The sequence below is a fragment of the Sceloporus occidentalis genome, unplaced genomic scaffold (genome assembly GCF_023333645.1).
Source record: "Sceloporus occidentalis isolate IW3139 unplaced genomic scaffold, rSceOcc1.0.p SCAF_3, whole genome shotgun sequence".
NCBI lineage: Eukaryota > Metazoa > Chordata > Lepidosauria > Squamata > Phrynosomatidae > Sceloporus > Sceloporus occidentalis.
Window position 1 is genome coordinate 117,511,581 of NW_028316983.1, and position 24,514 is coordinate 117,536,094.

At 40.0% G+C, this 24,514-nt stretch overlaps 1 protein-coding gene across 1 annotated transcript in view; it reads right to left on the bottom strand.

Annotated features, from left to right (window-relative positions):
- Window positions 1-23,045, bottom strand: part of LOC149316619 (sterol O-acyltransferase 1-like) — a 49,751-nt gene extending 26,706 nt beyond the window's left edge. The window contains exons 1-3 of the mRNA XM_089515938.1: window positions 22,830-23,045; window positions 17,848-17,985; window positions 5,136-5,191 (exon numbers count right to left, since the gene is read on the bottom strand). Coding sequence (XP_089372064.1) covers window positions 5,136-5,191; window positions 17,848-17,968 — 177 coding nt within the window. The 5' untranslated portion in view covers window positions 17,969-17,985; window positions 22,830-23,045. The remainder of the gene's footprint in view (window positions 1-5,135; window positions 5,192-17,847; window positions 17,986-22,829) is intronic.
- Between the last annotated feature and the right edge of the window lie 1,469 nt (window positions 23,046-24,514).

Consider the following 24,514-nt stretch of genomic DNA (forward strand, 5'->3'; position numbering starts at 1 on the left):
GCCATTCTGCTTGACCCCAAGTCTAAGTTTAAAGTGTGAAATAAAACACAAAATTACTACAACTATTGCTGCTATTATTATTATTATTATTAAGCACTAATTCTCAAAAAATAAAGGGAGAAAGAGAAATCAAAAGCAGAAATTGCAATGATCAGGATCCTGTTACATAGCTTTTAGAAATAATTTTATGCGAATAATGCATGAACATCCTTTCTTCAATATTCTATTCATCATTCTGAAATAAAATATTCCATAATCATTTTTTATCAATTTTTTTTAATTTTCAATTTTTCTAGAAAAAAGTTTCGGGGGTGCTCCCCCCAATTTTTTCCTCCCCCCCCCTCCCTGCCTTGTTTGAGTTTAAAATGCTTGGTTTCCCCCCCCCCTCAAAAGTGCTATTAAAATGAGGGGGGGAGTTTGACAATTTTTTAAAAAGACAAAGTTCTTTCCTCAATGACAGCAAGTCTGAACAGAAAAAAGCTAAATTCAAATAAAAGGTTTTCCAAAATTTCCAAAATGACAATATACCTCTGATGGTTAAAAAAAATATCTAGCAAAAGGAATAGTTTTTTAAAATTAAATTACTATTCTTCATTTTAGAAGTATGACACTAAATTTGGGGGGTAGGATTGGTATTATGTTTAGGAAACCAGAAGGTATAGCAGAGAAAACTTATTCTACACTTCACTGCTGTTCAAAAAACTGGAATAGTTACAAACTGATAGTTAATATTTAACATTTTTGCTGACAACTCTACAAGAACAGGAACTTCAAGTTTCTTGGTTGTCCTGTTTCACTTGTTATATTCACAAAAGGGAAGGTTTTTAAAAAAAACTTCAGAGCGGTTTGATCTGTTTGTAAAGTTCAGTCAAGATAGACAGATGCCAAAAAAGGGCAAAAATTATAACAGAACAAGGAAGGGGAAGGAGAAGCAGGATACAGAGATTCTGTTGTTCAGTCCATAGATTCAACCATCCACGGCATGAAAATATCCAAAAAAATATATAAATTCCCAAAAGCAAACCTCGATTTTGCTGTTTTATATAAGGGACATAAATTTTACTTTACTATTGTATTTAATGAACATCCACAGATTTTGGTATCCATGGAGGATCCTGAAACCAAACCCCAGCAGATACAAGGGCCCACAGTTACAGATTCCTACAGTAAGAGCCAGCGTGGTATAGTGGTTTGAGCACTGGACTATGAGACCAGGATTCAAATTATCACTCATGCATCAAAAGCCACTGAGTGACCCTGGGCAAGTCACCCTCTCTTAGCAGCAAGGGAACAAATAATGTCAAGAAAGCCCTGTGATAGGTTCATCTTATGGTCACCATAAACTGGAAACTGAAGGCACACAAAGGGAGAAGATTCAATTTTTTTGTTAATGGAAGGTACTTTCCCATTTTTCAGACTTCCTGTGCTTCTAATTGAGGCTTTTAGCACAAACCTACCCTGACACATTCCCAGAGTTTTATTGTGGGGAGGGTTTCAGGCCCCTTTGTCTTCACCTTAAACCTTCCTTTATTTCCCAGGTGTTGTTGTTTCTTCCCAACCTTTTTTCCACCTGTTGTTGTATGCCTTCAGGTCTACTTATGGCGACCCTATCATGGGTTTTTCTTGGCACGTTTCTTCAGAGATTTGCCATTGCCTTCTCCTGAGGCTGAGAGAGTGTGATTTGCCCGAGGTCACCTAGTGAGTTTCATGGCTGAGCTGAAAATTGAACTCTGGTCCTCAGAGTTGTAGTCCAACACTCAAACCACTACACTATGATGTACACTAAAATAATCCTTCAAAGATATTTTAAAAAAAGAATAGCTGCACAATGCCTTTTGACTGGCAGTACTAGGAGCCTTCCTTCTGGAAGTACTCTTTGCTGTTGGTTTTGTTGCTAGCTGCCCTCAAGTTGATTACCTCGACTTGTGATGACCCTGTGGATGAGGCATCTCCAAGACCGCCTGTCCTCCACCTCTCCCCTCAGGTCCTGCAGGCTCAGGCATGTGGTCTCCCTGGCTGACTCTAGCCATTTGGCTTGCAATCTTCCTCTCTTTCTGGTGCCTTCCACTTTTCCTAGCATCATTGCCTTTTCTAATGAGTCTTTCCTTTCTCATGATGTGACCAAAGTACACCATCCTCAATTTAGTCATCCTGGCCTCCAAGGAGAATTCAGGCATGATCTGTTCAAAGACCTATTTGTTTGTCTTTTTAGCTGCCCAGCACTCTTTTCGAGCCTCATATCTCAAATGAGTTGCTTTTCTTTCTATATGCTTTCTTTACTGCAGAGCTCTCACATCTATATATGGTGATGGGGAATACAATGACTTGGACAAACCTAACTTCAGTATACCATTTCAGAGTTATGTCTTTGCACTTTAGGATCCTTTCTAGTTCTTTCATAGCTGCCCTTCCCAGTCCTAGTCTTCTGATTTCTTGACTGAAGTCTCCATTCTGATCAATGTTTGATCCAAGGTATGGGAACTCTTTAACTATTTCTATTTTATCATTATCTAATATGAATTAATGTAGTCCTTTCATGGTAATTATTTTTGTTTTCTTAATATTCAGCATTAAGCCTACCTTACCACTTTCCTCTTTGATTTTCTTTAGGTTTTTGGTCTTTTCTGCTAGTAGCATGGTGTTTTCTGTGTATTTTAAGTTATTAATGGCCTGTTACAGACTGCCAAAATAAAGCTGCTTCGGGTCTCTTTGAAGGTATGCTGTTTAAATGATGCATGCATCCTAAGAATCCGGAAGCTGCACCAAAGCTGCACTCCAGTGCTTAGGAATGGAGTGTGGCTTTGACGCGACCTCCGGACTCTTAGGACCCATGCATCATTTAAATAGCATACCTCCAAAGAGACCTGAAGCAGCTTTATTTTGGCAGTTTGTAACAGGCCAATGTTTCTTCCTCTGATCCTCACTCTTCCTGTCTCTGAATCTAAGCCTGCTCTGTGATAATTTCTGCATTCATGTTGAACAAACAGGGTGATAGGATGCATTCTTACCTGACTTCTTTGCAAACTGAGAACCATTCTGTTTCTCCATATTCTAACTGTAGTCTCTTGTTTTAAGTACAGATTTTCTCATCAGGACTATCACATGTGGTGGCACAACCATTCCTCTAACAGTGAGCCATAGCTTTTTATGATCTATGCAGTCAAATGCTGATTTTCTTCTGGAATTTCCTTGTGCACTCCATTATCCATCATATGTTTGCAATGTGGTCCCTAGTGCCTCTACTCTTCCTGAAACCTGCTTGCACCTCTGGAACCTGTCACTCCATATATGGTAGGAGTCTATGCTGCAGAATTTTGAGCATTACTGAAGTACTCTTAGCACCATACAAAAAGGACATTCGGTAGTTTGCAGTTCATTCTCTTTTACTGAGACTGGCAACAATAACATGTATTTGCCTGATTTCCAAAATCTTCCCATCTCCTAGGAATCCTTCTGGCATTAATGATGGCTGTGGGACCTCTGTGGACTGTCAAGATTGTGAAGCTTGTTTAGGGGTGTATAGGCTGTTCGCATACTGGTCAAACCAGCTGGCTTTATTGCTGTCATTAATATTATCATTATTTTTGTGGGTTTTTTGGGCTATGTGGTCATGTTCTAGAAGAGTGTCTTCCTGACGTTTCGCCAGCATCTGAAGATGCCAGCCACAGATGCTGGCGAAACATCAGGAAGAAACTCTTCTAGAACATGGCCACATAGCCCGAAAAACCCACAAAAAACTATGGATGCCGGCCATGAAAGCCTTCGACTTCACAATATTATCATTATTCATGTTATTCTTAATGGGCAATAAGTGACAAGACCCAACATGGTGTGGTGGTTTCAGTGTTGGACTAGTAAACTGGTAGACTAAGGCTTGAATCTGAGCTAATCCATGGAATCCCAATCCAGCTAATCCATTGCTATAATCTGAGGCTAAGACAATGTGACTTGCCCAAGGTCACCAGTAGGTTTTTATGCTCGATGGGGAATCGGACCCTAATCTCCAGAGCAATAGCTCAACATTAAAACCACTACATCACACTGGCTATGCTAGATGTGTATATGATTTTGTTCATTTCCAGTCACCATGCTGGTTGTGGTAAGAATCCAATCCTTATGTAGCAAACATTATGAGTTCCAGCTCAATTTGGAGCATCATTTGTGATGGAAACATGGGACACACACTCAAGAGACAAATGAACAGCCAAACCTGGAGCTAGGGAGAAGTATTACTCCCACAGTTTCATTGTGATTCCAAAATGCTCCAGACACCTTAAAAGCAAACCCACAAAAGATACAAACTCCAGAAATCCTCTTAGGCTTGAGCTGAAAAAAGAAGGGGGAAATCTGGCATTTCCAACTTGTTTTCAAGATTCTTCAGGCATCTCCAAGCCACAGCACAAACACTGAGGCAATTTTTTCTGCGCCCTTTCCCAAGATCAAGACAAGGGTAGGGGCTCATGTCTGGCTCATGGCATTTTCAGATGTTTGGAGAGCCATAGAAGCTCTGTGCTTCACTGAGAATGAATCCCCATTCTATCCTGAAGTAGAAGAGGAAGTAAATGATGTTCCCTGACCTTGTGGGTAGTTTTGTTCATTTGAACAAGGCTGGAGAAAAAGGTTCTATCCTTGGAGGAAGGTCAGGGTCCAGTGCTCACAATGTTTGGCTTTCCAGTCTAGACCAGCTAAAATTTATGAACTTTTAAACAAGATCAGGTTAAAAACCAAAACAAAATATCAACATTTTCTTTCAGACGTCTGCACTGCACAATATGAAAAACTGTCCAAGTCAACTTTAACATAGTCCTTTCCTTCAAGCATCAGCACCTGCTTATTTCAAGCAACCTTTCAGCAGTCCCAGACCTGGCATTTCCAAATTCCTCAATGCTGGAATCTATCAAGTACTATTTATTGATTTGATCTGGTTTTTCTCCTGCTTTTCTCCCAAACTGAAACCCAGTTCTTGATAAAAGAAAACAGTCACCTGTAAGTTGTCAAAAACAGGGCAATGGCTTCATAAAGTGAGAGACTAATATTAAACATAGATCCATAAATGTATAAATAGTGGAAAGAAGCATCATGTTTCTAGGGATGCTTTCTTTCAATTCATATTGACTAATATTCAAAATGTTTACCTCCGCTTCTGCTAAAAGTTGCATCTTTCTCACTGTATGGTCAACATCAATTCGACCTAAAGAAAAGACAAATCATTACTCTATTATTTCCAAGGCAGAGATGCATACACAGTATTTAGCATATCTAATATCTATCTAGTATATGTGAACATATGAAAAAAGAACAAGAATATACAGAGATAAAACTATTTAAATAGCATACACATGTACATTTTAAAATCAGTATTGAAAGGAAGTCTACAAAAGTTACTAGCCCCAGAAATGTTTAGTCACCCATCTTCTCAGTCATACTTGAGGCCATCAACAACCTAAAATAAAAATCAACTTTCTTCCAATTTAAAAGCCTTCTGTGCTTACAGTGCATTCTCATTAACCACAGAAAAACTATTCTTTCCAAGCAAGCTGTAAATTTATACATAACTGTATAAATTATAGACAATTATATAGGTCTAATGTTTCCTGAAGAAATAATCCTCTATCTAGAGAAAAAGAAGTCCTTATGACGACCCTAAGGTGAACCAATCACAGGGTTTTCTGGGGATGAGGTTGTGTGACTCGCCCAAGGTAATGCAATAGGTTTTCAGGGCTGAGATAGGGATAGAACCTTGATCTCCAGTGTCCAGTTTCAATGTTCAAATCACTACATATGGAGTGTATATTGCAGTATCATTAAGTCTATGTATATCTATATGTCCCTATAAGTCAAAGTGAATAAATCTTCCTAAATTTCCTCACTAGTAGGCCTCTTTAGGGTTCCCAGACTGAAAACTGAGAGAATTCCTATATCCTTAATGGTATAGAAGAAGGAATTTCAGCATGTGTTTTGTCTTACACAACCAGGTAACAATCAATACCTACTGAAAATCCGTCTTCTAAACAATCATTAAAGGTACAGGAGCCCTCTCCAGGGTATGCTTTAGCAATCCTAGACATCTAACAAGACAGTCCCATACATCTCTCTTATAAAGTTCCTCGTCGCTCACCACAGGAGAGGAAAATAGTTCATATCTCATCAAGTGAACTAAGCTGTAATCAAAGCTGTGAGAGGTAATAGAAATGTACCGTATATAACTATGCTGACTTTTGAGACATTTGTTCTAACTGTAGAATTAAATTTAATACTTTTTTGTGTACAAAAAAGTCAACCTGCTGTCATGCTACTTGCTTCAATCCTTTCAAGCTTAAAAATTCAGTTGTCACAGCACTTAGCTAATGTAAGAACAAGTTCCAGCCATTTACTCCACGGATTCCCTGCTCTGAAAGAGATCAAGGTCCATTTATCAGTCTGCTAGACCAGCTTCTTACTGCTCTTGGGATTTATTCATTCACAGAACCTTGGGAGTCATGACAGGAACAAGTGATAACATATCAATTCTTGGAAATATTTGCTTCATCTGCAACTTCTTCAACCTATTCAAGGTCTTGATGTTTGGCCAGTCCTGAAAGCCTCAAGGGGAGGAAGGGGCGATGGAAGAATGGGGGAGGACTGGGGCTCAAGCATACCTGTTATTTGTTTTACGCGGGGGAGTCTGGAACAGCTCTGGATATGTGTCAAGAGTCCATATGATAGTGACATTTACCAGAGTTAAGACTACATAACTTTCATCTTTGGTTTTAATTCTGGTTAAACAGATGCTAAACATACAGCTGACATCCTTTTCAGTAATAATGGTGTTATAAATCTCCCTTCTGTGTGTACATGCCTTCAAGTTGCCTGTCGACTTATGGAAACCATTAATGTCAGTTTTCCCAGTTCCCTCCTCTCAAATATAGTTTACAGCACCTGGTATTCATTGAAGGGTTCCCATCCAAATAATAACAGGACTGAGCCTATTTAGCTTGCATGATCAGACAGGATCTGGTGCCCTAAGGGTAGTATTGTGCCACTGAAATTCACTTTTTTATGGTCACTTCACATGCAATGACCAAATTGTTTCCACCAACCTCCTTTATGGCAGCACAGCCGCACCAACAAAGCCATTTGTGTGTTGCCAGAGAGCAACCAAAATGCTTCCAGCTCTCTTCCTATAGCTGGACATGCTGAAAAAAGTAGGAAGAGAGCTGGGCACATTTCCACTTATCACTTCGCACTCTCCAACACCACAGAAATGACTGTGTTGGGGAAGGCTGTGCTTCTGAAAAGGCCGATTTTTGGAGATGTAGCTATCTCTCTGAATGGAGAACGTTAGCCATTCATTTAATTGTATGTTTTGGCATATTTACAGCCAATATTTGCTAACAGGTGTACCCTAGCCCTCTGCATGAACCAAAAGCCGCTTGAGTATCTCCTGCCTCAGTCCTATAAAAAAGATTTTGCATGATCTGATGAGCTGTAGGAAGAGAGAAAACCTCCTCCCTCCTGTAACTAGAAGCAGTTCCATGAGTAGAACAACACTTTTGGATCCAACCCATGGTTTTATTTTGAAATAAGATTTTAAAATGCAAGAAGAAAAAAACACACCAACACTATAAGATTATTAAGGGCATAAAGAGATCCAGTGGGTATATTCCTTACCACACAATGGATATAACTGAAATTGCCTAAAGAGATGCTCAGGAACACTCATCAGACTGGGTATAAACGTTATTTAGCCATATCATATTCAGAAAAATAATATGGTTGTCATTTTTAGAAAGGATTTCCAGTTGTATTTCATACAGAAGGAAATTACTCTATGCACCATGAAGTTCTGCATTGTATCTTCACCAGCAGTACAGAATATGTATTAGAAATGGAAAAAGCAGAAGATTTTGTCTGTGCTAAGAATTATCATCTCAGCTCAATACAGATTTATGTAGCACCAATTTGCAGCAAATAAGTTAACATGGGATGTAAATAATCTAAGGGAAATGATGAAATACAAGGTGGTGCAGCTAACATATTACCCAACTCGGAAAAAAGGAAAAGAACAAGCTTCAAGATTCAGAAACACTTGAACTGACTAATATTGATCAAGGTTCATTAGATATGAATCATTAAACCAGGAGGAGGAACTTTAGAACACACAACCGATTTTATTACGCAAGATATATGTGACTTCATCATATGATGAACAATCTGCTGGAATTGGAGAGATGAACCTTTATAACCTTTATTTAAAAAAATGAATCATGCTTATAAGCTGCAACATCTCTGAGACAAAGTTTATGGTGCCACAAGTCTCAGCACAGAGAAAATCTAGACAGTTTATTATGGTGATAATCCTCTGTGCTGGTGTACAGACCAAACAGGATATGGAGGGGTTCAAATTAAACCTCATGCTTATTTGTCTTTGCTGAAGTTCTGCACCTCTAAAATGGGAAGAAACAGTTTTCTCACAAGAGCAGAGCCCACCACAATTGAAAAATGCAGTAAAGTGGAAGTCTGCTATAACCCTGGGCTTGGTGACTCAATGTCACATGGCCACATGGGACGGCATGGATTAGTTCCTCTTCATTGTTTCTTGCGTGCTGCTTTTTTCCTATAATGGAAGCACTGCCTCATCTTACTCCTTCCTTGCTCCTTCCTTTGTTTCTTGTTCCTTTGTTTCTTGCCCAACTCCGGCCTCAAGGCTAGACTGAACTTTCACCGTTTACCAGAAGTTCAAGCTGAGGGAAGGGAGTTGGGCTATTAACAAAGGTATAGCTATCATCACTGCCAGTTCCTTTTCCCTCTTCAGATACCTAGGTCCCATCCAGTGGCTAACAAAGAGGATGACAAGGCTTTCCACAGCCCAGGTCTAGAGCGGTAGAAATTAAGGAGTACAGTCCTACTGCTAAAAACTGGACACATGAGACTATGAGAGGGGGAGCCTCCTTTCTCCCTGAAACACTGGGCAGAGATATCTAGTGGTGGATGATGTGACCCACACCCTGCGTATTATAGCAGTACACATAGCTTAACAACAACAACAACAACAACAACAACAACAAAGGTTTGTACATTTAGAGATATCTCTTCTACGTCACTGGAAACCAGATTTATTATTGGCAAGGCTGGCATTTAAAAAGACTATGGTTACCTCTAGAAGTAGGAAGCAGAAATTTGTTTTAGAGTAATTATATGTTAATTTCTCTTTGCACTATGGAGATCATCACCCAAGGCAGAATAGAAAAGTAATAAAACTACATTCTTCCAAAAGATTGTATGTCTGCAAGTCATACATACCAGAAGGAGCAAACCTTAACTAGTTTTGCCATGAATCCTTGGCAATGACAATGGCCCCATTTGTGGAGAAAAGAAGGAGTAGGTAAAAAGATTAAGGGCAGTGGTTCCCAACTTGTGGGTCGGGACCCCTTTGGGGGTCGAATGACCCTTTCATGGGGGTCGCCTAAGGCCATTGGAAAACACCTATTTAATTACAGTTATGAAGTAGTAACAAAAATAATTTCATGGGTTTGGGTCACCACAACATGAGGAACTGTATTAAAGGGTCACGGCATTAGGAAGGTTGGGAACCACTGATTAAGGGGAACAAAAGGAGCTAGAGGGAATGTTATCTCTGGGTGTTTCTCAAAAGGAGGTGACTAAATCATAGTTACATTCATGTTTTCCACCTACAGCAGAGATATCATCATTGATTTGCATAATCAGAGTTCATCACCAGGTTTCATTAAATATTGCTCATCAGGGTGAAGAGAATAGGCCAGTTATCCACTCTGCATCCTTGGGAATCAGTGGAGAAAAGTTGCTAACAGAAGACAGTTTTGAACTGGACATGTGAATTGTGGTTTAGTACAAGCTGCTATAGGTTCTCCACCTTTGCCTTACAATTGACACTAGCCACATTTGTTATCTCTGTTTTTAATGTAGACCTAGGTAGTTAGTAGAAATCTATCTAAAGGAAACCTCTGGAGAGAGGGAAACAGTTCCTTCAGGTAGAGGAGTCATGTTGTCTCAGCGATGTGCCCAAAGTACAATAGCTTCAGTTTAGTCCTTTTAGGTCTGACTGCAGGGAGGGCATCCTTCAACAAGGCTGGTGACATGGCCCTGCTTCTCCTTCTGCCCCTGCTATGCTGCTTTCCCTCCTTGAAGTGCTTTATGGGAGGTACTCTAGGGCTCAGGCATGTCTAAAATAATGAGTTCTGATTTAGAAGCTTTTTCCAAATAGATCCTTACATGCTCACAATTGTTCTCTTGGTTGTGATACAGCTCCATAAGTTCAGTTCTCTGTTAAAATCAGTGGTATTGCCCCAGCAAAATGAAACTGAATGAGCAATTGTGGCTTTTGGTAGGGTAGTGTGATGGAGCAACACTAAGCAAGATATGGAAGGAACTTTAGAAAAAAAATATTATTCTAGGGACAGATGTAAAGAGCAGTGGAAAGTCACTTCAAATGCAGATTGTGATATGAGAGCACACCATTGATAAGAACAAAATAGTCAAAACGTTTAAAAGTTCTGAGTGGCAAAAGAAATAGCTGGCCAGGGAATGGTGGTGGATGGTACTGCCCTTGAGTAGACCTTGACCCATAACAACCCCATGGATGAGACACTTCCAAGACCCTTTCTTCTCCACTGCTCTGCTCAGTTCCTGAAGGCTCAGGTTTGTGGCCTCTCTGATTGAGTCTATCCACCTGGCATGTGGTCTTTTTCTATTGCCCTCTACCTTTCCTAGCATAGTTGTATTTTCTATAATTCATGCTTTTTCAAGATGTGGCCAAAGCACAAAAGTCTCAAATTGGTCATCCTGGCTTCAAGGAGTATTTTCACCTTGATCTGTTCTAGAACCCATCTGTCTCCTTGGCTGTCCAAAGTATCCTCAACACCCTTCAATCAATAGTTTATTCGGTCATTGACCAGTATAAAATATAATAAAAAATATAAAAGTTGAGATAATGGTATGATCAAAACAGTACAATTATTGGAACAAAAGTGAGAAAGGCAAAAGGGCAAAATCAGATCAAACTTCACTGACTATCATCAATTGCTATCAGCCAGTTGGGAACGTATTTTACACATGGTATAATAAAATTTTGCTACCTTAAGTACATCACTTGGGTTCTGATTATCCAGCAAATAGCATAAATAAAAAGTATCAGAATGTCCAGGGTATCTAGTTATAAGAGGAGTAATCAGTTGATGACAAATGTCCTTATAGAATTGACAGTACAGAAGAACATGAGCAGTGGTTTCTGTAGCTCCAGTATAGCAAGAACAAAGTCGAGATTCATACGGTATTTTTCTATATTTCCCTTCTAATACTGCTGTTGGAAGGACATTAAGCCAAGCTAATGACAAAGCTCTCCTAAATTATGAATAGCTGTTTCCCAAGAGGATTTGTAGTTATCTGCCAAAATTAGCTGGTACAGTCCACCAGGATTATTATTTAGTTTTAACCAATAAGTGAAGATGTTTATCCACAGGATAGAATCAATTTTGCTAATCATGAACACTCCTCTCCAGCACCAATTTCAAATGAACTTATTTTCCTTCTCTCAGCTTTCTTCACTGTCCAGCTCTCGCATTTATACAAGGTGATGGGGAATATGATGTCTTGGATAGTCCTCACGTTAATGTTCAGATTTATCTCTTTACACTTACATTTTTTGGACTACAAAACCTTGGAATCATAGGAGATTACTGCAGTACACTCTTATAGTAATGCTATTCCATTTTTACTGCTCTGGCTGTCTCCTGTTGCATTCTGGGGTTTGTAGTTCAGTGAGGCCTAAGAGCCTTCTGGCTGAGAATTCTAAAGGCCTTTCTCTAAACTGCACATCCCAGAATGCAACAGAAAGCAACCAGAACAGTTAAAGTGGAACAGCAGCACTATAGGTGTGTAGTGCAGTAATCTCCACCACTCATGAGAGTAACTTTTCCAAGCTCCAGATTTGATCTGTAAATCTCTAAGCAGATGTGAGTGGTTCCCATATCAGCAGAACTGGAGAAACTGTACACCATCAGCAACCACGATGCAAACAAAGGGGTCCACAACCTTGCTCACCATGGCAACCATCCCCTTTCCTCCCAACATGAGTATGTAAGCTGAAAGCCCATTACTACTTTCCCATTACAAAGAAGCAAATGAGTGGCAATTGGGGAAAATTGCTGCACCTTCCTATTCCTACTGCCTGCCCTCCCCACCTCTCCGCCCAGGAATCCCAGACATGTAAGTGCAGCATCAAATGGGAAAGAGGAACGAATGGGAAGATTTACAAGAGGAAAATGCAGCTTCATGCTTCCTTCTCTGTCTAAAACATCAGCCTTCTCAATCTAAGAGCCTAAATACCCTTATCTTATCTTAGTATCCCTTGACTAAGAAAATCCTATGAAATTCACAAGTTAACAGGTGAGATGTAGGCATGTGCATGCACCCAGCAACAGAGCAATGGCAACTAGAACTATCAGTCTTCTATTTACCCTGTAGTTTATAGTTCCATGCAATGATTTCAAACCTAAGCACATTTGAACAGAGAGATTTGGGGAGGGGCAGAACTCAGTTGTAGAGCACCCCCATTCAAAGAATCTGGATTGGTCATCTGAGAAAGCCCTCATCTAAAGCCCTCAAAGAACCATTGCCTGTCACAGTGAACTGCACTGGACTAGATACTCTGGTTCACTATAAGGCAACGTCAGAACTGGAAAAGTTACCTTTCTGAACTATAGTTCAAACTATAACCCAGAACCATCTCCTGCCCAGCCTGCCTAGTCTGGCTATGGGACTCTAGGTCCAGTGGTTCAAAAAAGTAACTTTACCAACCACTTGAGAGATTTGTATATAAACTAGCTCAGCAGCACAACACTATCTTTTATGCTGAAGCTCCACTTTGGTGACAACGACCAAAGCACCAGTCCACAGTAGAAATATCCCACAAAAAGGGAGAGCTGGGCTGTGTATGGATATTTTCGGCAAGCAAGACTAGGTTACAGCAGAATCATCTACACTGTCTTTGTATGACTGAAGCACCAGAAAAGTTAAAATTGGTTAGCACATCTTTAGCTCTCTTTTGGAACCAAACAGGAGTGTTTACTACTCTAAAGACATTCTGTACTAAGTTGAAAAGCTACTTCCAACATACACTGAAAGGATGCCTCCTCCTGTGCACACATTGTGCTAAGCCTCCAGGTCATCAGCAGACCTCCTGCTTCCCAACAGCAGGAGTACAAGAAATGATGGCTACTAATCCCAGGGTTTATCAGTACCTTTTCTTCGAGGCGCCATCCAGACGTAGTCACAACCTAGTTAGAAATTAAGTTTATATTTTTTCATTTCACGAGAGCTTCTGTGATCTAGACTAAGCTCTTTAGTTTCAGTGGATTTATCCAGATAGGTTTACATGTACTTTTCTATTACTATTATTATTATTATTATTATTATTATTATTATTATCATCCAGATAGGTTTACATGTACTTTTCTATTATTATTATTATTATTATTATTATTATTATTTACTGGTCCCAATTATTGTAGTGGTATTTTAATTAACATTTATTTTTAATCAGATTGTTTATGAAAGCTGCTTTGGAGGCCTTCTACCTGAAAAAAAAAAAGGCATAGAAATAGCAAGAGTATGCATCGCCACTGAATGGAAGGGAAAGATGGTGTGGAAGTAGAAATAATTCAAAAGGAGAGAAAAGCCCAAAGTAACCAGAGGTTACCAAGAGTGACTAACAGCCTTTCAAAGCCCCATTTTCACTCAGCACTAAGAAATAATCAATCATTCATCAAGATTGCACTGGCAATTACAACACTAAAGAATGACCAAGAGTAACCTCCACCTCAGAGAATTGCAACTATCTTGCAACTCTAAGACTACCAGACAAAGATCCCACATGCTCTCCTCTTCCAGATAGATTAGTCACTTGGTTGAAACCCAAGACCATCTGAGTTAATGACAAAGGCATTTTCAAGGCCCTTCAAGGGAACAGTAAGACACACCACCAGCACAGTGCTCTTAATTGTGCACTAGCTCAAGCCCTAACCCAACTCCAGTGATACTATATGCCACCCTCTGGTAATGCATTTACAAACGCAGGCAAACGCCAGAGCAAGGCAGACGCTCTGAATCAAAGTGCAGTACTTTAATTCAGATTTCCCCAGTGTGTTAGGGCCCAACTCCCATCACACTGGGCCATAGTCTACACACACTAACTGCAGATGATGGGAGTTGTAGCCCAATGTGCCTATAGAAACCACTAGATTGTAGAAGTCTTTTTCAGCCAATTACTCCAATAATATTTTATTAAAGATAAATCAAAACAGTATTCGACTAACTGGGGAGCATTTTAAAATATTTTCTTACTACAAACATTTATCCAAAATGGAGGGGAGGGGAGAGCAAATGACACTTACTATTTTAGGCTGCATCCACACTGCAGAAATAATAGAGTTTGACAACGGCTTTAACTGCCATGTTTCAATGCTATGGAATTTGCGGAATTGTAGTTTGTTGCGGCACCAGTGCTCTCTAATAGAGAAGGCTCACAAAACTACAGTTCCCAGAAATCCATAGCACTGAGCCATGGCAATTAAAGTAGTGTCAAACTGGATTATTTCTGCAATGTGGATTCAGCCTTAGAAAAGGCATTCCTTTCCTACTAAACATAAGAGGAAATTACCCTTCTAAGATTTCTGGCACCTTTCAGACATCTCACTGCAAGTTCTGGATAAGGAAGAAAGGTCTGTCACGCATGTACCATGCGTAGATACCCAATCATTACTGCTGCCATTCTATCTCCAGAAGTTGTTTCCTCCTAAATACAGGAGGAAACTCATGCAGTACCATTCTTTTCTTTTCTTTTTTAATATATAAATTTTATTAAAAAAATATATCATACAAAATCTTACAATCATAAGACAATGGTATATATAAAGAATTTCAAATAATTGAAAATCCTTATTAAAATTAATAAGGCATTCCTTATTAAAATTAATAAGGTATTCCTTATTAAGGTTTTACACAATTCAAATTATTTAAAATAAATCTGATCATAGAGAACAGTGGCTAGATGGAGGAGAAACGGATATAAAATTTGTATTAATATAATCTATAAGGAGAGACCATTTTTCCTGAAAGGGTCTTTAGAGTTTGTTGTTTTGAGTTATATTTCATATTTTCTGATAATTTCTCCATAAGCCATTGATCCCAAACTCTTTTCCACCAGCTATCCAGGGATACAAAACCTGTTTTCCAATTATTAGCCACTTCTAATCAAGCAGCTGTCAACAAAAAAGAGATCAACTTTCTGTTTTTTAAGGATTTATTACTTCTTGTGTATACTGAAAATAACAAAAGGGATGGGCAAAAGATTATTTTTTGTTTTGTAATTGAAGCAGTTTGGTTGATCACATCATGCCAGAAGTGGATAATTTTAAAACAGTCTAACCACATATTGATATAAGTCCCTAATACTTATATCTGCAGTGTGGATGCAATCTCTCCAACATAAGGGTGATATAGAATTTATCACCTGTGATTTTCTAATAGGAGTTAAATACCATTTATGTACTAGCTTTAGAAAGTTCTCTCTGGCTAAAGCTGATATTGACTTCAATACAATAGATGACCAAATAGCATACCAATCTGAGTCCAAAATTGATATATTCAGTTCACTTTCCCACAATGTTTTAGTACATATGGTATCCTGATAGGAGTTTGTCGAGATAAGATGATATATGTGGGAGATTGAGCCTTTACTATTTCCACTAGGGTCATTGCACAAATTTTCAAAGGGAGTCATAGATCTCAAACTTTCCCCTTTCTTGAGCAAGCTAGAGGAGAAGGTTTTTATTTGCATAAACTGAAACCACGAAATCGATAATGGATCTAGAGAAGATGCTAAGTGTTCAATTGATTTGAGTTTATTATTCTTAAAGAGATCTTTAATTTGATACATTTCTTTTTCTTCCCAACCTTTGTATTGCCAGAATTTATCTACATGAAGAAAAAAATTGGGTGATATAAAAATGGACAGTTAGGTGACAATTCTGGAGAGAGAATATCTTTCCATTTTTGCCAGATCTCAATAGTAGTTTTAAACCAAGGGGTTTAGTTCTTTAATCTCCTTTCCTGATAGTTTTTTTAATTGCTGTAATAGGTGTGTAAATCTACATTAAGTTCCATTTTTACCCATGAAATATTAATACTTTTTTTTGCATTAAAGGAATTGCCTGCGATAGTTGAAAAGCTGTAAAGTATAACTGTAAATGTGGGATGGCTACCCCCCCCCCCCCATTTTTGATGGAAGAAATTTGATGGATTGAGAAAAATGAGGTTTTTTTATTATTGAAAATATATGAATTAATCAATTTTGCCACTTTTTAATTCTCAGGGTTGAAGGAGACATAGGAATCATTTGGAATAAAAAAAAAAGGTGAGGGGCAATAAACATTTTCACAAGAGCAAGTCTCCCTAACATCAAGGGGAACACCCTTTTAATTTTGCAATAATCCAACTAGTGACATTTTTATAATTACATAAAGTAAGTTGATTAATATCTTTGGTCAAATATACACCCAGATATGTAAACCCTGATGGATATAATTGTAAGTTTGTTAACTTTTGCAGTGTATTCTGCTGGTCAGAAGTCATATTGGCCTGTTACAGACTGCCAAAATAAAGCTGCTTCGGGTCTCTTTGGAGGTATGCTATTTAAATGATGCATGGGTCCTAAGAGTCCGGAGGTTGCGCCAAAGCCACACTCCATTCCTAAGCACTGGAATGCAGCTTTGGTGCAGCTTCTGGATTCTTAGGATGCACGCATCATTTAAACAGCATACCACCAAAAAGACCCGAAGCAGCTTTATTTTGGCAGTCTATAACAGGCCATTAAGACATAAAAATTTAGATTTTGTATAAATAATTCGAAGGCCTGCAAAATGGTCAAAAGAATCTAAAATAACTTTTAATTCCATAAAGGATTTATGAGGAAATTCTAAAAAGAATAATATGTCGTCTGCAAATAAATTTAATTTATGAATTTGGCCTCCAATCTTTGGACCTAATATATTACGGTTAGATCGAATGAAATTAGCTAAGGGTTCAATAGCTATGGCAAACAGAAGTGGAAAGAGGGGGACATCCTTGTTTTGTCCCTCTCTGTATAGGAAAGGGTTTTGAGATTAAGTTATTAACAATAATAGTTGCTTGGGAGCCACTGTATAAAGATTTCAAGACTTTAATAAATCATGTACCAAAATTCATCTCTTGGAGTACACCAAATAAATATTCCCAGTCTAGACGATCAAACGCTTTCAATATATCAAGAGACATTATTGCCAACGGAGTCTTTGAGTAAGAAGCATAATACATAACATTCAGCGCTCTACAAATAGCGTCTGATATTTTTCGAGTTGGCATAAAGCCTGTTTGAGTGATAAAGATGTTTATTCTCCAGGCCAATATAGTCATGAATAATTTGGCGTCTTGGTTGATAAATGAGATTGGTCTAAAGGCTGAAACAGGTGGATTAGGATCGTTAGTTTTGGGAATTGGGATAATTCTAGAGATGCACCAAGTCTTCATTTCCATTCTATAAGGACAGTAAACAAGTAGCTTTAAAACACCATTTGCCTGTTATGGGTTCTAAGCTATAATGAGAAGCCCCTGTTTAATAGCGTATCTAAACTGAGCATGTACCTACTGAGTTGTTTTTTTTAAGAATTCATTTATTATCCAAGTACAGGTTTAGTAGTTATCTAATAAAACCAAATGATCAATCAATTAAAATGTCTTTAATCAGCCAAGAGACAACTCTATGTCTTGCAATTATTAGTTAGGAGATCTCACCATTGCTTGAGCTAGAGCATGTCCAGTCTCCTTCAAGCCTCCTTGGCAAGTCATTTTTCTCTTCAGGGGTGCCATACGCTGAACGGCGATTCCTTACAGATATATTGTCTTCACCCACCATTGTAACTGGTTAACACACTGAAAAGGGAAGGAGAAAAGAATCTGATTAGTATAAAGCACTTCACCTTTTTGGTAACCAAGCAATAACCAACCTGTATTATACTTTCATTCAGAATAGCTAGGAACAGTCTATGAACACTCTCTGCTTTTTTGAAAAGAGCAAGTATCTAGTCCTCATAGTTTCAGCCAACATTTTTTAAAGATACAGCTTCAGTCCAATGTAACCTGTGAAACCAGAAAAAGTCTTAAATCATAGCATTTGTTGAAACCACCAATCATTCTAGTCATACTCTAAGTCTCTTCTCTTTCAAAAGACTTGCCCAAGCTGGTGTGATTATTAACACTGGGCAAAAATCACAGAAAATATTTACTCCCATTATTTTTGGTCTTTACATGAATATAAATACTGTATCCTATAGTAAGTCTATGTTGCCTGCCTCTAGTTTCATCAAGGCCATCTTCCTTGCATGCCCTGCTGATGCAATCAAGCAGTTGCACTGGCCACTTTTATACTAAGGCTACATCCTTAGTGCAGAAATAATCCAGTTTGACACAAGTTTTACCGCTATTACTCAATACTAGGAAATCCTGGGAATTGCCTAACCATGCTAGCCACTCATGATCAGAGATGTTCAATCTTTTTCCACATGCCGTTTTTGAAATCTAAATCATCCTCCACCGTTATTAGCTCAGAAAACAAAATTGCTGTTAGCCTAGTGTACATGTGTGTTTCGGGTATGGATGGCTAATAACACCTTTGGATTTCTTGTGCTACATATAGTTTGGTTCTAATGACTTGGTAAACCACGTTTCTTGCCCTCAGTGAGTCATGAAACTCACTTGGTATCCTTGGGTTAGTAATTTTCTCACTCACCCTAAACCACCTTCCAAAACTGTTGAGATGATACATGGGAGGGGAAATGCAATCTGTGTCACCTTCAGCTCACTGGACAAAAAAGCAGGGTATACATGTATAAAGTGTGGCGTAGTGGTTTGAATGTTGGACTACAACTCAAAAGACCATGATTCAAATCCCCGATCAGCCATGGATACCCACCTTAGGCAAGTCACATTCTTCTCAGCCTCAGAGGAAAACAAAAAGATCTCACACACACAACAAATCCTGACAAGAAAACCCTGTGATAGGGTTGCCTTAGGGTTGCCACAAGCTGGAAATGGCTTGCAGGCATATAACATCAAACATGTATAAAGAAGAACAAAATTAAGTAAGTGCAGAACCAGTTGGGCCTGTTTAAAAGCTATTGTTGATACTACATACAGAAAGAAACACTTTATTATTTTTAGGTCAGGCATTTTTCTAAACTACCAGATTAAGCTTCAATTACATTTTGCTTAAATTCAAATTGTATTTAAACAAGGTTATTTTAAAACAAAGTAGTGTGTTGTTTTCAAATCACAAAAATGGTTTTAGTTTTAAATCACACACAAAAAATCCTATTAAATTAAACATGAGGCAAAGATTGGGGGTGCCTCCAATAAACATGTAGATCAATAATGTGATCCAGAGATGTTGCTGGATTGCACCTCCCATCAGCCCTAGTAAGAATAGCTAATGATGGAGATGATGAGAATTGTAGTCATGAAGCCTGCATGTTCTTCATGTCTGATTAAGATGCTTGCCTCCTTTGACCCTGTGACTTACCGTAGTTCATGATCCCCACTCTGTGTGTGTGTATATGTATGTATGTGTGTATATGTATGTATCTGCCTTCAGGTTGCCTGTATTGTTGTTGTGTTGTGCCTTCAAGTCGTTTCTGACTTAAGGTGACCCTAAGGCAGTTCTATCATGGAGTTTTCTTGACAAGATCTGTTCAAAAGGGTTTGCCTTTCCCTAACTCTAAGGCCGAGAGCATGTGAGATTAATTTGTATCCCGCTTTTCTCCCAAAATTAGACCCCAAAGCGGCTTCATCTAGAAGCCCACCCAAAGCCTACCTCCTCAGAAGCAGAAAGTAGCTAAAGGAGAAGAATCCTAGGAGTCACCAACTCCACTGCCCCTGGGACCTGAGTTGTAGAAACAATCATTCAAAATACATACTGTTACTGGACAAAAGGAAAAGTTGCCTCAGAAATTACGAGTGAGCATCCCACAGATCCTTCTGAGGAAATGACATAAGCATTCTGGTCAGATTTTTGCCCAGTTCCCTTGACAAGATGAATCATTAAGTTCCCAATATCCAGATTGTTCATCCCTGCCTTTTTCAATCAGGATAGAAACCATTGTAAAAGCTTTAGCAATCTCTCTGGGTGAGAAGTAATGCAGTTTGACACCACTTTAAGTGATGTAGTTCCATCCTATGGAATCCAGGGATTCATTGTTTCACAAAGTCTTTTGCATTCTCTGCCAAAGAGTGCTGGTGCCTCACAAAACTACAAATCCCAAGATTCTGTAGGATGGAGTTATGATCATTAAAGCGGTCTCAAACTGCATTATTTCTACACTGTAGATGCACCCTTTGTCTCAGCCCTTCCAACTCATTTAATCTGAATTACAGTTCAAGTATAATAACAAACAATCGCTTGTTACTTATTTGTCTCCTCTCATAGCTGTTGCAGCCAAATTTGCTATGGATTCTCCTGGCACTTTAGAGACTAACACATATATAGCATACATGTTATTTATTGGACTAAAGTCCACTTCAGTAGAAGCAAGAAGTGTTATCTCCTCATTCTGGCCTGCACAGAGAAAGATAAGATAAAGTGGGGTCAAATGGCAACCAAATACAAAACATATTGTGGTAAGTGCGACTGTTATTCCCAGCTAGAGCAGACCCCTTGAATCAGTGGAAACTTGGTAAGTCAGCACTGTTGTTGTTGTTATTGTTGTATGCCTTCAAGTTGTTTCTGACTTATGGCAACCCTAAGACAAGCCTATCATTGGGTTTTCTTGGCAAGATTTCTTCAGAGGGGGTTTGCTATTGCCATCCTCTGAGGCTGAGAGAGTGTATCTTGCTGAAAAATCACCCAGTAGGTTTTCATGGCTGAGCTTGGATTTGAACCCTGGTTTCCCAGTGTCTTAGTCCAACGTTCAGACCATTATACTACGATGGCCCTCAGAAGTCGGTACTCTTACAAACTGAAGCTTTAGTGGCACTTCATTGCTATTTGTCTCCACTGCTCATCCTATTTTCTCTATGGTAACACTTTGACGCATCCAACGAAGTGCTGCAGTGTAAAAACAAAGTGGTTTTTAAGTTTTTCTGATTCCACAGGTCTGTTGGTTTCCCCACTCTATTAATCATTTACATCTCCTGTCCCTCTGTCATCTACCACAACATACCATATTATTAGCTTAAAAACCAATTCTTGGTATGGCATAGCAGTGCTTCTCAAAGTGGTGCCCCATGGACCCAAGCTCTGCCAGTCCAGGAACAAATGCCAGGACAGAACTAATGGTGGCTGGTGGGCATAAAAACAAATACAGAGCCAGTCCTTGTCACATGATGGAAATGTTTTTAAAAGTGCTGGTTACATCAATAGGAAATGCCGAATTTGATTTCTCCCTGCCCAGTTCCTCCACTTTCTCTCCTCCTTAGGAAACACCACTCTCCAGTCACAAAATCATAGATCCAAAACACATTGTGGGAATAATCCAGTTTGAGACCGCTTTAACTGCCCTGGCTCCATGCTAGTTTAGGGACTTATTCTGAGAACATCCTTATTTGGGAGGCATCCAGGGCTCAGTCACACTTGTGATTTTCGCAGGGAGAGATTCGCATCTGTGAATCAATCCAAAATCCATTCACCATCCCCACTACGTTTTAAGGCGGCGAATCTCTCCATGGCATTTTAATCCAGTTTGAAGTTCCCATTCGCCTCCGTTTCCTTGAACGGTGGCTGAATCCGAATCGATCCGCTAACGCATTCACACTATCAGAGACGCGGTTTGTTGCGGTTCTTTAAAAAAGGAACCGCTAACGCATTGGTTTAATTGGGCTTTTCGATCCCCCCACCACAATACAAGTCTGAACGACAGGTTTCCAAATTGGGTTATTTCATAGCGGGAATGATCCTTTACACCTAAAGGTCCAAAACACGCTATAGAAACAACCCAGTTTGAGACTGCTTTAACTGCCCTGGCTCAGTGGTCCCCAAACTGTGCCCTTTAGGAGACTTTGGACTCCATCTCCCAGAAGCCTCAGCAATATTGGTCCATAGCCTGGGATTCTGGGAGCTGAAGTCCCAAATGACTTTAAGAGCACAGTTTGGGGACCACTGGCTTAGAGACTCCTCAGTGGAGTATGAAGCACTATATAAACCAATGGTCCCCAAACTGTGCCCTTTAAGAGACTTTGGACTCCATCTCCCAGAAGCCTCAGCCATATTGGTCCATAGCCTGGGATTCTGGGAGCTGGAGTCCAAAATGACTTTAAGAGCACAGTTTGGGGACCACTGGCTTAGAGACTCCTCAGTGCAGTACGAAGCAGTATATAAGTCAATGGTCCCCAAACGGTGCCCTTTAAGAGACTTTGGACTCCATCTCCCAGAAGCCTCAGCCATATTGGTCCATAGCCTGGGATTCTGGGAGCTGGAGTCCAAAATGACTTTAAGAGCACAGTTTGGGGACCACTGGCTTAGAGACTCCCCAGTGCAGCATGAAGCAGTATATAAACTGGCTCAATGATTCTCTTTGTGTGGCTCTTTGCTATGGAATTCTGGGAGTGGAGCTCCGCTCTGGGCCTCACAACAAACTCCAACTCCCAGAATTCCATAGCAAAGAGCCACACAAAGAGTTAAAGCGGTACCAAACCGGGTTATTTCCCCAGTGTGGATGCAGCCAGAGTGAAGAGAAGGGCCTCAGTCCTCAGTAACGCTTCCCCTCAAAACATGGCCCTCGCCTCACCTTCTAAGGCGCGCAAAAGGGCTGGCCAATGGCGCCTTCTCTCCTTCCTCCTTTCCCTCTTTTTCTCCTCAGCTCCGCTTTCGAGTGAAGGACTGAGGCATCAGCGCCTGAGAGAAGAAGGAGGGAAGGGAGGAAGGAGGGGAAAGGCCGCCTCCCCGGCTGGTTATTGTTATTGGCTGAGGCGGCCAGGCTGGCTCCCCGGCTCAGCAAGGCCCGCCTCATGGAGGACGAGGAGGAAGGCCCTCCTTTGCTCCATCTGTGGCTCGCTTTGTAGTTTATTATCAGGGATATGCCAAGACAAATGACAGCATTTGCCCAGACTTGCCAATAGAGAAAGCATACTTGCCCATAGGGACACATAGGGGAATACTTGCCCCCAGGGAATCATTGGAGAACACTTGCCCATAGGGACACATAGGGGAATGCTTGCCCATAGGGACACATAGGGGAATACTTGCCCATAGGGAATCATTGGAGAATACTTGCCCATAGGGACACATAGGGGAATACTTGCCCATAGGGAATCATTGGAGAATACTTGCCCATAGGGACACAGGGGAACACTTGCCCATAGGGACACATAGGGGAATACTTGCCCCCAGGGAATCATTGGAGAACACTTGCCCATAGGGACACATAGCGGAATACTTGCCCATAGGGACACATAGCGGAATACTTGCCCCCAGGGAATCATTGGAGAACACTTGCCCATAGGGACACATAGCGGAATACTTGCCCATAGGGACACATAGCGGAATACTTGCCCATAGGGACACATAGCGGAATACTTGCCCATAGGGACACATAGGGGAATACTTGCCCATAGGGACACATAGGGGAATACTTGCCCATAGGGACACATAGGGGAATACTTGCCCATAGATAATCACTGGGAAATACTTGCCCAATAAACCTCTATACATCCTCTATGGGGAAGTAATCCCCAATGATTCTCTATGGGCAAGTATGAAACCATGTAAAATATAAAATGCAGCTGCTATTGCTATTGCTGTTTCAGCCTTCTGCCCAAAACATCCCTCCATTTTGAGCATGGGTTTGCATTTATATGAACGTTTTTAGCTTTATCTTTTTGGTCATGTCCTACGTTTTTCTTGCGAAGTCGGATATAGTTTCAGTTTAATCGCTGTAGCAATATGCCCAAGGAACCATTTAGTTTAGTCCAAATACCTAATTGTTTCTGAATACTAACAAAACTGCCAATTAGCAAACAACCCAGATGGAGCCATAGAATCCCAAAAGGCCATCCAATCCAACCTCCCCCCTCCTTGCCATGCAGGAACTCACACTCCTTGCCATGCAGGAACTCACACTCACACAAGCACTCCTGACAGATGGCCATCCAGCCTCTGTTTAAAAACCCTCAAAGAAGGAGACTCCGCACTCTCAGAGTCAGACTTTTCCACTGTTGAACAGCCCTTACTATCAGGAAGTTCCTCCGAATGTTGAGATGGAATCTCTTTTCCTGCAGTTTGCATCCATTGTTCCAGGTCCTGGTCTCTGGAGCAGCAAAAAACAAGCTTGCTCCCTCCTCAAATATATTATATTATAACCCCCAACAGGCATGGCCTCACATTTAGACTAATAACAGAATTGTATCTCCTACATTTTGCTGTTAGATCATCTGTTCACCCTGACATTGACTCATGGTGACTCTGTGGATGAGA